This window comes from Silene latifolia, chromosome X, assembly GCF_048544455.1.
Source record: "Silene latifolia isolate original U9 population chromosome X, ASM4854445v1, whole genome shotgun sequence".
Classification (NCBI taxonomy): Eukaryota; Viridiplantae; Streptophyta; class Magnoliopsida; order Caryophyllales; family Caryophyllaceae; genus Silene; species Silene latifolia.
In genome coordinates this window covers 255,238,255-255,252,643 of record NC_133537.1, presented here as the reverse complement: position 1 = coordinate 255,252,643, position 14,389 = coordinate 255,238,255, and the positions used below count along the sequence as shown (strand labels likewise).

At 37.8% G+C, this 14,389-nt stretch overlaps 2 protein-coding genes across 3 annotated transcripts; one reads left to right on the top strand and one right to left on the bottom strand.

Annotated features, from left to right (window-relative positions):
• The first annotated feature begins 4,709 nt into the window (after positions 1–4,709).
• On the top strand, positions 4,710–6,504 carry LOC141619959 (protein FAR1-RELATED SEQUENCE 5-like). Its single transcript, XM_074436955.1, has 2 exons — positions 4,710–4,830; positions 5,564–6,504. Exons 1-2 carry the CDS (start codon positions 4,710–4,712, stop codon positions 6,502–6,504), a joined length of 1,062 nt encoding a protein of 353 aa, XP_074293056.1.
• LOC141621770 (uncharacterized) lies at positions 6,501–13,420 on the bottom strand. Of its 2 annotated transcripts, XM_074438008.1 has the most exons (5): positions 13,158–13,420; positions 12,836–13,021; positions 10,265–11,375; positions 10,037–10,171; positions 6,501–6,687 (listed from the first exon to the last, which is right to left on the bottom strand). In XM_074438008.1, exons 1-3 carry the CDS (start codon positions 13,309–13,311, stop codon positions 10,897–10,899), a joined length of 819 nt encoding a protein of 272 aa, XP_074294109.1. In that variant the 5' UTR covers positions 13,312–13,420; the 3' UTR covers positions 6,501–6,687; positions 10,037–10,171; positions 10,265–10,896. The 2 variants fall into 2 exon arrangements, 1 of the variants encoding a protein (XP_074294109.1); XR_012532660.1 differs by lacking the exons at positions 6,501–6,687; positions 10,037–10,171; positions 13,158–13,420 and having other exon boundaries at positions 11,271–11,355; positions 12,836–12,934.
• Between the last annotated feature and the right edge of the window lie 969 nt (positions 13,421–14,389).

The following is a 14,389-nucleotide window of genomic DNA, read 5'->3' as shown; positions in this document are numbered from 1 at the left end:
AGCTTATATACGCAAGTCTAATGGACTATAAACGACCCGAAGAATCCTCAGGTCGAGAGGGACCTGGGGTATACTTTGACTTTCGCCTTGTCCAAGCCTCAGTCAAAGTGGGGGCTCTATAGATACCCGTATCCGTCGATATTGGAATTTATAGAGAACCCGACAAACACCCGATGATGATAGGACACATGTATTCTTTAGTTGTCACTGTCATTATTTGGAGCTCGTTTTACGATGTAGAATGGGCGTCGTCGATGAAGTATTTTATTAATTTAAATGATATTTAAATTAATGTTTTTTTTAAGTGAATTCATTTTATTAATTTAAATGATATTTAAATTAATGTTTTTTTTTAGTGAGTTCATTTTATTATTTTAAATGATATTTAAATTGTGGCTTTTTTAGGTGAATTCAATTTATTTTATTTTATTTTGAATTTATTTTCCCAAGTTTATTTTATTGAAAATAAAATAAATATTTGATTTGAAAAATCATTTTATGAGTATATTTGATTTGAAAAGTCATTTATTTTAATGGGTTAATTGATTTGAAAAATCGATTTTAAAAAGCGAAGAAAACTCGTTTTTAAACATGTTTTTTGAGCTCGATTTTAGCTCGGTTTTTGAGCCCGTTTTCTTTACGAATTGGCACGAATCTCGAGTACACTAACTAACCTAGACCAATACCCATCCACCCCAGTTCGAACCCCCTATCCACGGCCCAAAATTCCATCCCAAATCATCCCCAACAGCCCGCGTATACACGAGCAGCCCCCCTGTTTTGGCAGCTCAATCCCGAGCCCAAAACCCGCTCCAAATACTACCAAAACCCGTACCCATTAACCCTAACCCATACCCTAGTATCCTACCCATATTACCCTAGCTTAATCACCAAGAAAACCCCCCTCAAACCCTCACAAAAGCTGCTGGACAGCAGCTATGCGTGAGCAGGCCCGACTGCCTCTCCCTCTCTTTTACCCTACTTTAACTCCTTATAAATACCATCCCTTCACCATACATTCATTCCTCTAAGTTCTCCCCACATCTTACCATCACTCATAAGCTTTAAACCTCAGAAACAAACCCTAATTGCCTCTCAAAATCCCTCCACAAAACCGACATACAAACTGAAACTGTTTGTGTGTCCTCCTCGAAAAACAATTCGTTCCTCCCTCAAACCTCCATCAAAACTCGAGTTTCTTGTTCCTAATTAACCATACAACATCCATCTACACATTAGACAAAGATTTACGAGCCAAATTGCCCTTGAGAGTACACGAAATCCCTCGAAAAACAGAGTGTTATACACTCTGTTTTCGCGGTTTGTTCTTGTCTGTCCAGTTCTGTTTGTGCTCGTTTTTCGTGCCCAATAACCCAAAACGAGCAGGGGTTGCTTTAAGATATCTGTTCTCCTCTCTTTCTAGTTTTCAAAACATCTTTTAAATCGAATTTTCATCGTGAAACGAGGGAGAAATCATCGTTTGAAAGTTGCTGTCCAGATTTGCCAAAAACGCGTGTTTGCTTTGTTTCTTCGTCGACGACGGCCTCTCGAGATAAAATCTACCATCGATTACGACCCAAGACGGTGTCAACGATACATGTAGGTTGAGGGTGCATCAAATCCTCCTCTTTCTCCTTTTTTTATTTCGTTTTTTATGTTTGTTTTTCTTATAGTTTATTTTTGTTTGTTCATCGCTTTTATTTATCGTTTAAATTAACTATGAAACTAGTTTAGTCCGAGTATGAGTTAAAGTACCACCATGAACACCCGCGTTGACTTGAGATGGGAAAATAAACCGCTACTTCAGTCGGTCGTACACCCCGTCTCATTTACATATCCTCGTGTTCAAGGTAGGGCATAAATAAAACGAATTTCTAACTTCCGTTCCTCGCTTTTGACCCTTTGTTGTCTCGGCCAATTCGACCCACCTTAGGACCCGTTGCATGATAGTATGACCTCTGATTGTTAACATATGACTTATTTAGACGACATTAGATCAATTTAATAACCTAATTAGACATGTTAGGTGGCATCGACGTAGCTTTAAAAATCGATTAACAATTCTATAACCTAATTGAATACATCTTTCTTTTCACTTGATTTCTCGCTAGCATAGGCGTGCGTGATTAGCACCTTCCTATTAACACTCGACGAGTAAGCATTAATCTTATGATATCGTGACCTAATTGGACCCTTTAGGCCGTGTAGAATACACACTCGCGCGTTTCTTCTCAATCGATCAACCTGTCTTATAACTCGTTTTCTAACTCGTTTTCTAATCCGTTTCGCAATCATTCGATCTAACTAATGAACCTAACCTAGGAACTAGGATGGCCTTGTCTTTGCCGTGAGGGTGGTCGTGGTTTGGGCCGTGAGCTTGGCCGTCTTCTTTGTCTTTCTTGCTTCGTTTTTCATACCTTTTGTTCTTCGTTGTTTCGTTGCTTGTAATTTGTAATTTGTTTGTCGAGTTGTAATTTTCGAGCTTATTTTACTTTTATCGAGTCAAAACCTCTTCAAAAACTTTAGTCTTGTTTAGTTAGACGGTTGTGCCCCAATGCAAGTGAGAGCGTAGTAAATCGCATGTTGTTTAAAGCAACATGGCCCGATTTATGCTAATGCATGCTTTGGTGCGTAGCCCAATGTCTAATTCGATGAGATTAAGTGAAAGCACGCATTACGAGGAGCGACCCAAGGCCGTGGGTCATGTAAGCCGTGGGCCACCCCTCTCGTGCACGTTTTTCTAGGCCGATTGGCCGTGTGTGTTATCGTGTACGGTTTTGTATGTAGCAATTGTATTTAGATCGAGTTGTATTTCTAATTTCTCGTTGTGTCGGCATGAAATGCCCGGGTTGTAATAGGTAGATCCCAACGGCTCCCCCATTCCCCCTTGAAGCCTTGATTGCTTTGTATGTTGTTAGATTAATCAACCCATATGCTAAATTACAACTTTGACAGAGTTAGTTTAGTTGCATCTAAATCGACATAGAAACTTCGCATGTTAGGGTTTTGAAAACAATGTTTGCATTTCATATATCGTAGTAGCTATGACCTTGTTTGAAATCCATACTTGACTTAGTAGAGGCCGTTATTGACGGGCGGGGTTGGGTGTCCTTATGGGCTTCCCAACACGTACCCTCACCCCTTACTCAAGATCTATGGTTTGTGGATCCGTCTAAATACCATTGGATTACGAGAGTCATTCAAATCGAGTGATATAGGGTATAAGTCTTTATCTTTAATCACTCGTAGTCGATTGGCTTTATGCTTTTCGATGAAAGGTGTAAAGTTGACTTGAACGGTTCCAAGTTCCCAAAAAACTTGGTGGCGACTCTAATATGTCTTAATTCGATTCGAAAGAACCTCGAGTCGATTATGCCTGGTGTGGATTCCGCGGACGCAGTTCCCGAGGGCCTTGTCCACAGAGGCATCCAGGTTAGTACTTCTTGTGTTTTTTGTCACTCACAGACTGAGTCTTTAGATCATCTTTTTAGGACTTGTACTGTTGCTAGACATGTTTGGCTTTCGTTGCCTCTTGGTTTAAATTCAGTAGCTAATCCTACTATTTGTTTACAACGTTGGATTGCTGATCTTATTAGCTATTTTTACAGGTTTACAGATAGTGCAGACTGGTGCTTACTTCATTTTCTTTTTATTTTTAAAGCCATTTGGATGGTCCGAAATTCCGTAGTCTTTGACAACTGCAGCGTCAATCTGAGTCATATTTTACATCTATCTGACTATCTTTTTGCCTCTCATTCTCAGCTGCCTGTTTTTTGGCCATCCTACTCGAAGCCTCATAATAAATTTGCGATTTCGACCTTGGATTATGCTCTGCCTTATTTTTCCGTTACTTACTTAATTTTGGTTTGCAGGTCATTTTCTCGTGATCAATACATTGTCTCCTCTTCAGACACGACCTGTTGTACTCCGGCTCTTTCCCTTGTTCGGGCTTCCTCGCTATTTGCAGCCTCAACAAAAGGGCTACTGATAACCATGTATAGAGCCCACTCTGCCTCACTTCCATCCGTTTCCTTCCGGATAGCATCGAAGAAATTATCTTTCGTTCTGGTTTCCACAAAGCCAGTACCAATCGATCTGCGACACTCGTTGTCGACAATTCGATGTTTCTTACGTATGTATGCTCTTTGGTCAGTCAGTCTGGATACTGGCTGATTTTTCACTGTAATCAACGCTTTCTTTGTTTGATATATATAAGGTTTATTATTGTCAAAAAAAAAAAATCTTCGTCGGTTGAGCACCGTATCATATACTACTACGTGTAATATAAATAAAATCAATACTTGTATTTGTCTAACACAAATTCTTATTTCTGACCAAGTGTATCCGTCTGAAACAATAAGACAGGTCAAATCCACCCGTATTGGCTAAACAAATCAGGCGGCAATTCAAGTGGGTAGACCAAGACATTAAATGAGCCGTAAAGTTTGTCTGCCATGTCTAATATTATAATAAAAATATAGTACCATGAACTACAAACCCTACATTGATCATATCAGTCTATCACTTCTTCTTTTATCACAATTATCATCAAACACTCAATTTTCATTTTCATCAAACACTTAATTCTTCATTTTCATCAGATTGTTGTTGCATATGACAATCTCCGTCTTCATAAAACCACCTTAGTTTCTTGTGTCATTAATTTATGTATTTTATAATTTAAAAAATAAAAGAACCAAACTCACTATATGGAATTGGATGATTTAGGTGAGATTATCACCGTACAGAACGAACCATCTGACGTTATTCCAGTGGACTCTGATGTTGGAGGCAACAGCGATAATGCGATCAAAGTGTGTAGCAGTGATGGTGAGTAACGTTGTTAATATGCATGCAAACTTTGTTTGAACTCGTAACCTAGAGTGACGAATTAATTCGACTTTTTAAAAATATGTTGCCACTTATGGTTTTTTTGTATACAGATAATCTTTGTATAATTATAATTTGAATGAATGAATGTGTGTTGTTAGAATTACTTGTGTTTAATGAGGATTTCATAAACAATTAAATCGAATTTGCAAAAAAAAATTGCCACTTATGGTTTATTTGTGTACATATAATCTGTGTATAGTAGTTTTTTTATTGATACTTTCTGTTATACAATCATTGTATTTACAATATGATGACGATAATTCGATGATGTTCTGAGGACTGGAGTATCAATATTTGTTTTTCCATTTAATTGTTGCATTTAATCCATGTTTTAAAACATATGTCACCATTTTTTGCTCATATGTCTGGTGAAATAGTTGAAGTGTCATTGTTTATAAAACTTTTAAATGTTTATGAAACTTTTAATTATGAGAATAATTTAATTATGTTACCATTTTATTTAATCATTGCATTTAATGAATGTACTGATTGTACTATGATGATCTCTAATGATTGGAGCATTAATATCCTTCTTTGCATTTAATTGTTGCATTTAATGCATTCTTTCAAACATATGTCATCAGTTATGGCTTAATTGTTCGGTGAAATTGTTGAACCCTGATTGTATACATATTGTATAATTATGTTACCATTTTGTCTTTGTATCTAGTCACTGATGCTTCAAGATCCTTAGTGGGCGTTGTGGCTGACAAGTGGGAGGATTTATACGAGCTATACAAAAAGCATTCTCAAGCAATTGGATTTAGCATTAGGAAAAGCGGACTTCGTAGGGCTAACGTTCCGGGAGCCCCTGAATTTGAGAGATACTTTGTGTGCTCTTGTGAAGGTCAGCATGGTAATGGGAAAAAGTCAGAGGCAAGTCTTTCTACATATGGCCATGGGAAGAAAAATGTTAAGACACGATGCTCATGCAAAGCTAATGTAAGGGTCCAAGTGAATGATAAGGGAGTATGGGAAGTGTTGAGCCATGTTCTTGAACACAATCGTCCACTAACCTCACCTGAGTGGCAGCATCACCATCGTTCTGAGAGAAATATTACGGATGCAAATGGTGAGTTTATAGAGGCCATGACTGAAGCTATGGTCCCCGCTACTGTGCAATATAGGATCGCCGCCAAAACGGTTGGTGGTGATGATTTGGTGAGCCACACAAAAAGAGACCATATCAACTTCGTGCATAGGCTTAAGATGAAAGCTATTGAGGCTGGTGACGCGTCAACACTAATGACTTTGTTGGCGAGTAGACAAGCGGAGGACCCTGGTTTTTTTTTCCGAGTTCAGTTTGGTGATGATGGGAGGTTATGTAACGTGTTTTGGTGGGATTCTATGATGAAAGAGGATTGCTTGCTATACCATCATGTTGTGATTTTCGACACAACGTACCGAACAAATAGGTACAACCTCATTTGTGGTGCATTTGTTGGTATAAACAATCATTGGTCAAATGTTATGTTCAGGTGTGCTTTCTTGTCTAAGGAGACACAAGAATCATTTAAATGGTTGTTCAAGGTCTTCAATGAGTCTATGGGCCCGAACACTCTACCGGTCTCTATTTTCACCGATCAAGACCTAGCAATGAAATGCAATTGAGGAGGTAACTTTCTTTGTTTAAATGGCAACATATTAGCATTAATTGGTTACAATCTAGTTGTAATAGCTGCTTGCATTTCTGACATTATGATGAGGATATTATTCGCTGCATTTTAAATGGCAACATATTAGCATGAAGTGGTTACAATTGCAACATACTAGCATGAATTGGTTACAATTTGTCTATAGCCATTTTTTGGACATTATCATGACGATATTATTCACTGCTTGCAGATTTACAAATCATCAAGATATAGGTTATGCCAGTGGCACATCCAACAGAATGCGATCTCTCACTTTGGCTTGTTAAAACATGGTCATGTTTTTCAGAATGCATTCAACAAATGTTTGAACGGCTGCTATAGTGAGATCGAATTTGAAACAACCTGGAGAAAAATGATATTAGAATATGGCCTACAAAATAATGAGTGGTTTAAAAGATTGTATGGATTAAAAGAGAAATGGTCGACCGCATTCAACAAGGAGTACTTCTCTGCAGGTATACTATCTTCCCAAAGGAGCGAGAGTATCAACCATGCTATGGGGTTTCAGGCTACCAAAACAACTTCTTTGACCGAGTTCTATCATATATATGAAGGGATAGTTAAGTGGTAGAGAGGTGAAGAAGAGCGTAAAGAGTTCAACTTTATTAGGTCGACCCCTACCTCCGTGTATCCTTTAGTCGACTTATTACAACACGCCTCTCAGGTGTATACAATTGAATTGTTTCGCTTATTTGAGAAAGAGTTTGTCGTGGCTATGGGTACAAGAGCTGAAATAATATCGAAGATTCAATTCTATTGTATGGTGTTGACCCACCTGGTGTATCTGGCAGTATTCATCACGTGACTTTTGATTGCGTAAACACCATGGTAGAGTGCTCTTGCTGGAAATTTCAGGAAATGGGCATGCTTTGCTTCCACATAATCCGCGTGTTCCGTATGCATTCTGTGACTGAAATCCCTAATAGGTACATCTTAAGAATATGGACTAAATTTTCCAAAAAGAAAGTGTGGAGCTGTATTTTTCCGACCGATATGCGTAGAGCCATTGCCAATGGATCTTTAAATTGATGGAGATCTGTGATGACAAAGCTCTACCATCTTATTGCTAAGTGCCAAAATGAGCCTGATACAAGAGCAATTCTTGACAAGCTCTACACTACAGCTAATGAGCAGGTCCAAAAACTATTTCAGGAGAAAGTGAGGACTGAAGAACCTTGTCCAGACACTGCTCAAAATGAGACGGTCGTACTCGACCCTATACGTTCTGTTACCAAGGGTATGAGTAAATGTAAACCAAGCGGTGCTGGGAAAAAGAAAAGGGCTGAAATAATTTCAACCGACGATTCAATTCTATTGTATGGTGTTGACCCACCTGGTGTATCTGGCAGTACTCATCACGTGACTTTTGATTGCGTAAACACCATGGTAGAGTGCTCTTGCCGGAAATTTCAGGAAATGGGCATGCTTTGCTTCCACATAATCCGCGTATTCCATATGCATTCTGTGACTGAAATCCCTAATAGGTACATCTTAAGAATATGAACTAAATTTGCCAAAAAGGAGGTGTGGAGCTGTATTCTTCCGACCGATATGCGTAGAGCCATTGCCAATAGATCTTTAAATTGGCGGCGATCTGTGATGACAAAGCTCTACCATCTTATTGCTAAGTGCCAAAATGAGCCTGATGCAAGAGCAATTCTTGACAAGCTCTACACTACAGCTAATGAGCAGGTCCAAAAACTATTTCAGGAGAAAGTGAGGACTGAAGAACCCCGTCCAGATACTGCTCAAAATGAGACAATCGTACTCGACCCTATACGTTCTGTTACCAAGGGTAGGAGTAAACGTAAACCAAACGGTGTTGGGAAAAAGAAAAGGGCCAAAAAGGGACATGAAAATCTGGAGTTCTACACTTCAATTCCACAACTTTTATAAGTCACCTTAATATGTTACTGACCATATTTTGGACATTTTGTGTAGTATTTTGGGTTTACAGCATTTTGGGAGGAAATATCTGAACTATCCTGACTATCTAGTATTTATGTGAACCTATATGGTCTTTTTGTAACCCATTTGTGAAATATCTGAACTTTAATCAGGTGGTGACATTGTAAGTTCATCTGGCAACATCTATGTAGTCCATTTATGTAGCCTCATTTGAACTATTTGTAACCATAGTACCAATTATCCAACTTATTATATAATTGGCAACATTTTATGCTTCTCTGTGAACATTATATTATATATAATAACTACTTGTTCAGTTTACAATTTGATCAATACAAAATAGTTTCATATATGTTCTTAATGGTCACATATTACACCAACAATTATGTATTCTTATTTTAACTATATGTAACCACATACGCATTTGTGGACACATTTTCGCCATTCATATAACAATTGTTCTTATTAGGTACTTATAAGGTAACATTATTAGATATTATGGCCACATATTTTACATGAATACATATGTCATCATATTTTTACTAATTGTAGCCATATTCACAAAGAAAAGACATAACTGAAACTGACAACATTTAAAGACCAAATGGCAACATCTTTACCTGCGGATTATGTGGGAGTAGCTATTATGGCCATATATTTAGATATTATGGCCACATATTTTCCATGAATACATATGTCACCACATTTCTTCTAATTGTTGCCATATTCACAAACAAAAGACATAAATAAAACTAATAATATTTAAAGACCAAATGGCCTTACCAACGGATTATGTGGAAGTAGCTATTATGGCCACATCTTTAGATATTATGGCCACATATTTTCCATGAATACATATGTCACCATATTTCTTCTAATTGTTGCCATATTCACAAACCAAAGACATAACTAAAACTGACAACATTTAAAGACCAAATGGCAACATCTTTACATGCCGGTTGAAACAACCAAACTTGGTTAAGAAAGTTCACAAGTTAAGAAAATTAAACCAGTTTATGTTACAGACTTGTTCAATGACATGACTACAAAATGAAGCATCATTCATGTCAATAACCAAACAAACATGTTTCAAACATGTTTCAAAATATCCTCCTACAATTTGGTTGACTGACAACAACTACCTACAACTACACGCCATCCCAGAATATTAACATCGTAGGCGATATCCAAAATGTTGTCATCCCCAACTACTATCACTTATGCCTTACCACCACGCTTCTTGGATGCTCGTGTGTATGCCCGCTTGTACCTTGCAGCCACAGGGTTTCCAGAATGCAGTGGGGGGGGTCTTCCACGGCCTCATTCACTGCTGCACTTGCCTCAGCTCCTTCGTTGTCTGCAGACTCAGGTTAGGGGTTTTCTACAGCCTCACCGTTCTCAAAACCTAAGCTATCAATCCCTAGATCAAAGGAGGGTGGTTCCACAAGATTAAGCGCCAAGGCTTCATCCACAATTCGCCCCATAGTATGAAAATCATTAAGGAAATCTTCATTGTTCTCCAAAGCTTCGGTCCATGAAAACTGAGAATGATGTTGGCTCGGCTCGCCGCCTTCTTGTACCTCCTCCGCTTGAACCACGTCCTGAGGAATGACATCGATGGTGAAAAAAGCCTTCAATTCCTTCGTCATGTCACTATGAAGTCGTGAAACTAGTTCCAGGTTGCGTTTTGAGGTCATCCACTTCAGTTTCCGGACCTGCAACAATACAAATGCAAGATATATATGGAGTGAAACAGGGGAAAAATGGATACATAATGACTCATCAGAGGGCAAATGGCAAATACTTACGTCTGGGTACTTCAGGCGAAGTTTATCATCATTGAGCAGTCTAGTTGGCAGCGGGAGGGTTATGGTCCTTGGCTCATCGGCTTCCCTATTTTGGCCGTCCACAGGTAAGCGATATAACACTTTAGGCTGATTTCGTGAGATTGGGTAGAAGTCATTCTTCCACTCCCCTATACCAAAGTGTCCCCAATTCCTGTTGTACGCAAGCTTCTCCTCCTTCACCCTTTGCTTGATATCTTCGTATGTCCAATGCTTCAATAAGGGCAGCTCACGACTGGTGGGTTCCCCCCTCCAACTTAAGCGGTGGAAATAAACCAATTGTAGAAATAATAGGCAGCCTCCGACATGTGTTGTGTCATTCTTCTTGTACGATGCAACAACGTCGCTCAACCTAGCTAAAACATAGGAGCACCAGTTCTGCCTCACTATGTCATCAACAATCTCCACCGCACGGAACAGCCTAACATCAACACGGTTGTGCATAGTGGGTGCTAAAAAGGAGCTCATCGCGAATAGGACAAATAACTTCTTAAACATGTTACCACCATCTACCAATCCCAACATTTCCTTCTTCACCTTATCCAATGATATCTCAGCCGTTGGACCCATATTATATTTCGCCCTCCACACCATAACTAACTCCCGATCTGGGTTGTTCTTATTTTGCTAGACGTCACCAGCACATCCCCGTCTGTACATGGCTGCATGAACACGTCATACACATCATGCTTGGTGATGACAAAGTTGGTCTTCTCACTGAACATAAACATTTGTGAATGGTTATCGTAACACTCCATCAACCAGTCCGCCATGAAATGATAGAACGCATTTGCCTTCAACTCCAAAAGCCCACCAAACCCTATATCCTCAACGCATTTTTTTTGAGTTGGTGTCAACACTTGTATCAGCTCGAACAACGCTCTTGTGTTACCGTGATCTTCAACCTCCTTCTCCTTTTCCACGGGTCTATTAACATCAGCAATTTCCTCGTCCATTATTTCTTGCACTGGCTTCTTCAAGCGGACAATTATTTGGGATTTCATTCTGTTTGAACATTCCCCAACTTCAGAAACTGGCTTCACACATTCTGGCGCCTTCGGTTGGTTAGATTTACCTGGGAACATATAACAAACATTTATGCACATATTAGACAACAAAGTAAACAACTTTTACAACAGATTGAACACCACACACACATCTGAATTCAAATCACAAAATAAATAAATAAAAAAAAGGTCACATCATCATAACAATTCGTCACATAAATAAATCTAACTAATTCAATAAAAGAGGCATGGTCACATATTACAGAACAAAGCAAACAAGTTTTACATATGAATTTCTGAACATATCTAAATTTATGTGTTCTCCTTTCAACTATTTGTGACCATATTATTATCTATATCACATTTACTATAACTGGTAACATAATAAGGATCTCTGAAAACATATTTACCATGGTTTACAAATAAAATTCAGATTACACAGTCACAATTTCAGAATAGTCACAAACATGTTCTTAGTGGGCACATATTAGAACAACATCAAATTTTGATTTGCAACCAAAATAAATAAATAAAAGGTCACAAAATTATAAATAATGGACACAGAAATAAATCTAACTAATTCAATATAAGAGGCATGGTCACATATTCAATAACAAAGCAAACAAGTTTTACATATGAATTTCTGAACAGATCTGAACTTATGTTGTCTTCTTTCAACTATTTGTGACCATATTATTATCTATATCACATTTACTATAACTGGTAACATAATAAGGATCTCTAAAAACATATTTACAATGGTTTAGAAATAAAATTCAGATTACACATTCACAATTTCAAAATAGTCACAAACATGTTCTTAGTGGACACATATTAGAACAACATCAAATTTTGATTTATGTACTGTCATTTCATCTATTTGTAACAACATTACCATATAAATGGGAACATTATATTAACACAAAGAAAGGGTCACATTATTAAGGAGGCATGGTCCCATATTAGAGGACAAGGTAAACAAGTCAACCACATTACACCAGAATTCATCTGAACTTTATGTGGTCACTTTTCCAATATTTGTGACCACCTTATTTTTTTTATGCCACATGTAGTATAATTGGTAACATGATAAGGATCTCTGAAAACACCTGTGTTATTGATATCAAAACTTTATCATACTACAATTTAACAAATTCAACATGGTCCCATATGTGTTCTTCATGGAGACATTTTACAAAACATGAAATTTTCATCTATGTTCTAACATTTCAACAATTTGTAACCACACTACTTTGCGAATTCGAACAAAAAAATGATTTCAAAAACGGACACATATTTGCCAAAATAGTTAACATCTTAAGCCCATATTAGAACACAATGAATCAAACATTTATGTATTACCAGTTGAATTATTTGACACCATATTATTTTAACTGGTAACATAATAACGATCTATAAAAACATCTTATTGGACACATATAACAACAACATAAAACATCAATTATTCAAATTTAATGAACACAGTGACATATTACACAAAAAGGTAAACAACTAAGGTACATTATACCTTCATTTGCAAGAGGCTTTTGCCTCTTTCCCTTTCCCTTCTTTTCCGCCACTGTTGGTGGTGGTTGTACTCCTTCACTTTCAGAATCTTCAATTTCTGATTCACCAACTTCATCCTCAATCACAACACCCTTTCTCTTGCCCAAAACCACATTTGGACCTCTTCTTTTTGTCACCACAGCCTCTTCTACAAAGAAAAATTAAGAGATCCAAATATTAATTCACAGATTGACAAATAAATCAATTAAAAACAGACATGCAAATCCAAAACACAACAATTTGGTAACAAAATCGTATATAAATACAAAGATTCCTCCACTTACCCATCTCGACATCTTCATCAACACTTTCTTTAACCATAAACTTCTTCCTTCCAGTGGCTTTCGACCTCAATGACACCTCCTCCGCGGTCGCATTTGTGCCCTTCTTTGGACCCCTTTTTGGAGGGGTTCTGTTTGCCATTTTCTTCCTTCCCATTGATCTTGTTGACGATTTTAGAATTTTATGGATTTTTTTTATTTTCAGCGAGTTGTGAGGAGAGAAGAGAGAGAAGTGAAAGAAATAAAACAACAACTGAGAAATGAATGTGGGGGGGGGGGGCAGGGAGGAGGCGTGTGACAGGTAAGAAGTAAGGCAAGGGTTAATTCACAACAGTCTTAGTGTACTCTAAATTATTATTTAATGCCAACTGACATGAGTATTCAGCCCATATTCTCAATTTGGTATCAAATATGACCCGTCTTATTAATAAGACGGATATAGTAGGTCGTAAGTAAGACTTATTGTTTGTCTAATAGATAGCCGGTAGATTGATTAGGTTTATTTGTACTGAATTTGTAATAGCTTATTAATACTTTTTGGGTAATAAATCTTTAGTAGCTTATTTTCGCAATACGATTTTCTCATTATAATACACCCTCTGTCCCGCTCAATAGTTATCTATTACTGCAGCAGAAGCTAAGGAGCATGGTCATGAGCATTTGGGAGATGGCCAAGAACAGCCTAGCAATGATCAGGCCAAGGCCAGGCCATAACAAGCCACAACTATAGGCCAATTCCAGTCACAGCAACAATGATCAGGCCACAGCATTTGTCAGTCCAGCTTTGTCAAACCAAAAGTACAAGTTCAAGGCCAACCACCAGCTGATTCACTATTTAACTAGGTCCTAGCAAAGCCTAAGGAGCCAGGCCATCACACCTCACATAGTTCAAACTGAAACTAAGGAGCAACATATGATCTTTCTGCATAAAGTTTATTGCCATTCTGGTTAAACATTTGCCATAATTAGATAACACCTTGAGCTCAAGATGTAACCTGAAACAAGCCTTAAACTTTCACAAGCCGAGCTAAAGGAGAAGTCAGAACCTGTCACTATCACAAGCTGCTCTTTTGTTTTTCACCTTTCAGTTTGTCCTTTTTTACCTTGTATCCGTTGTAAAACACCCATCCTTATTTTGTTTTCATGTAAGCTTCCATCCTGGCGCTTAGATGAGGATTTTCTAGGATTTTATTGTACTAAGATTGCATGAAAGAGGCCTATATAAGGACCTCTAT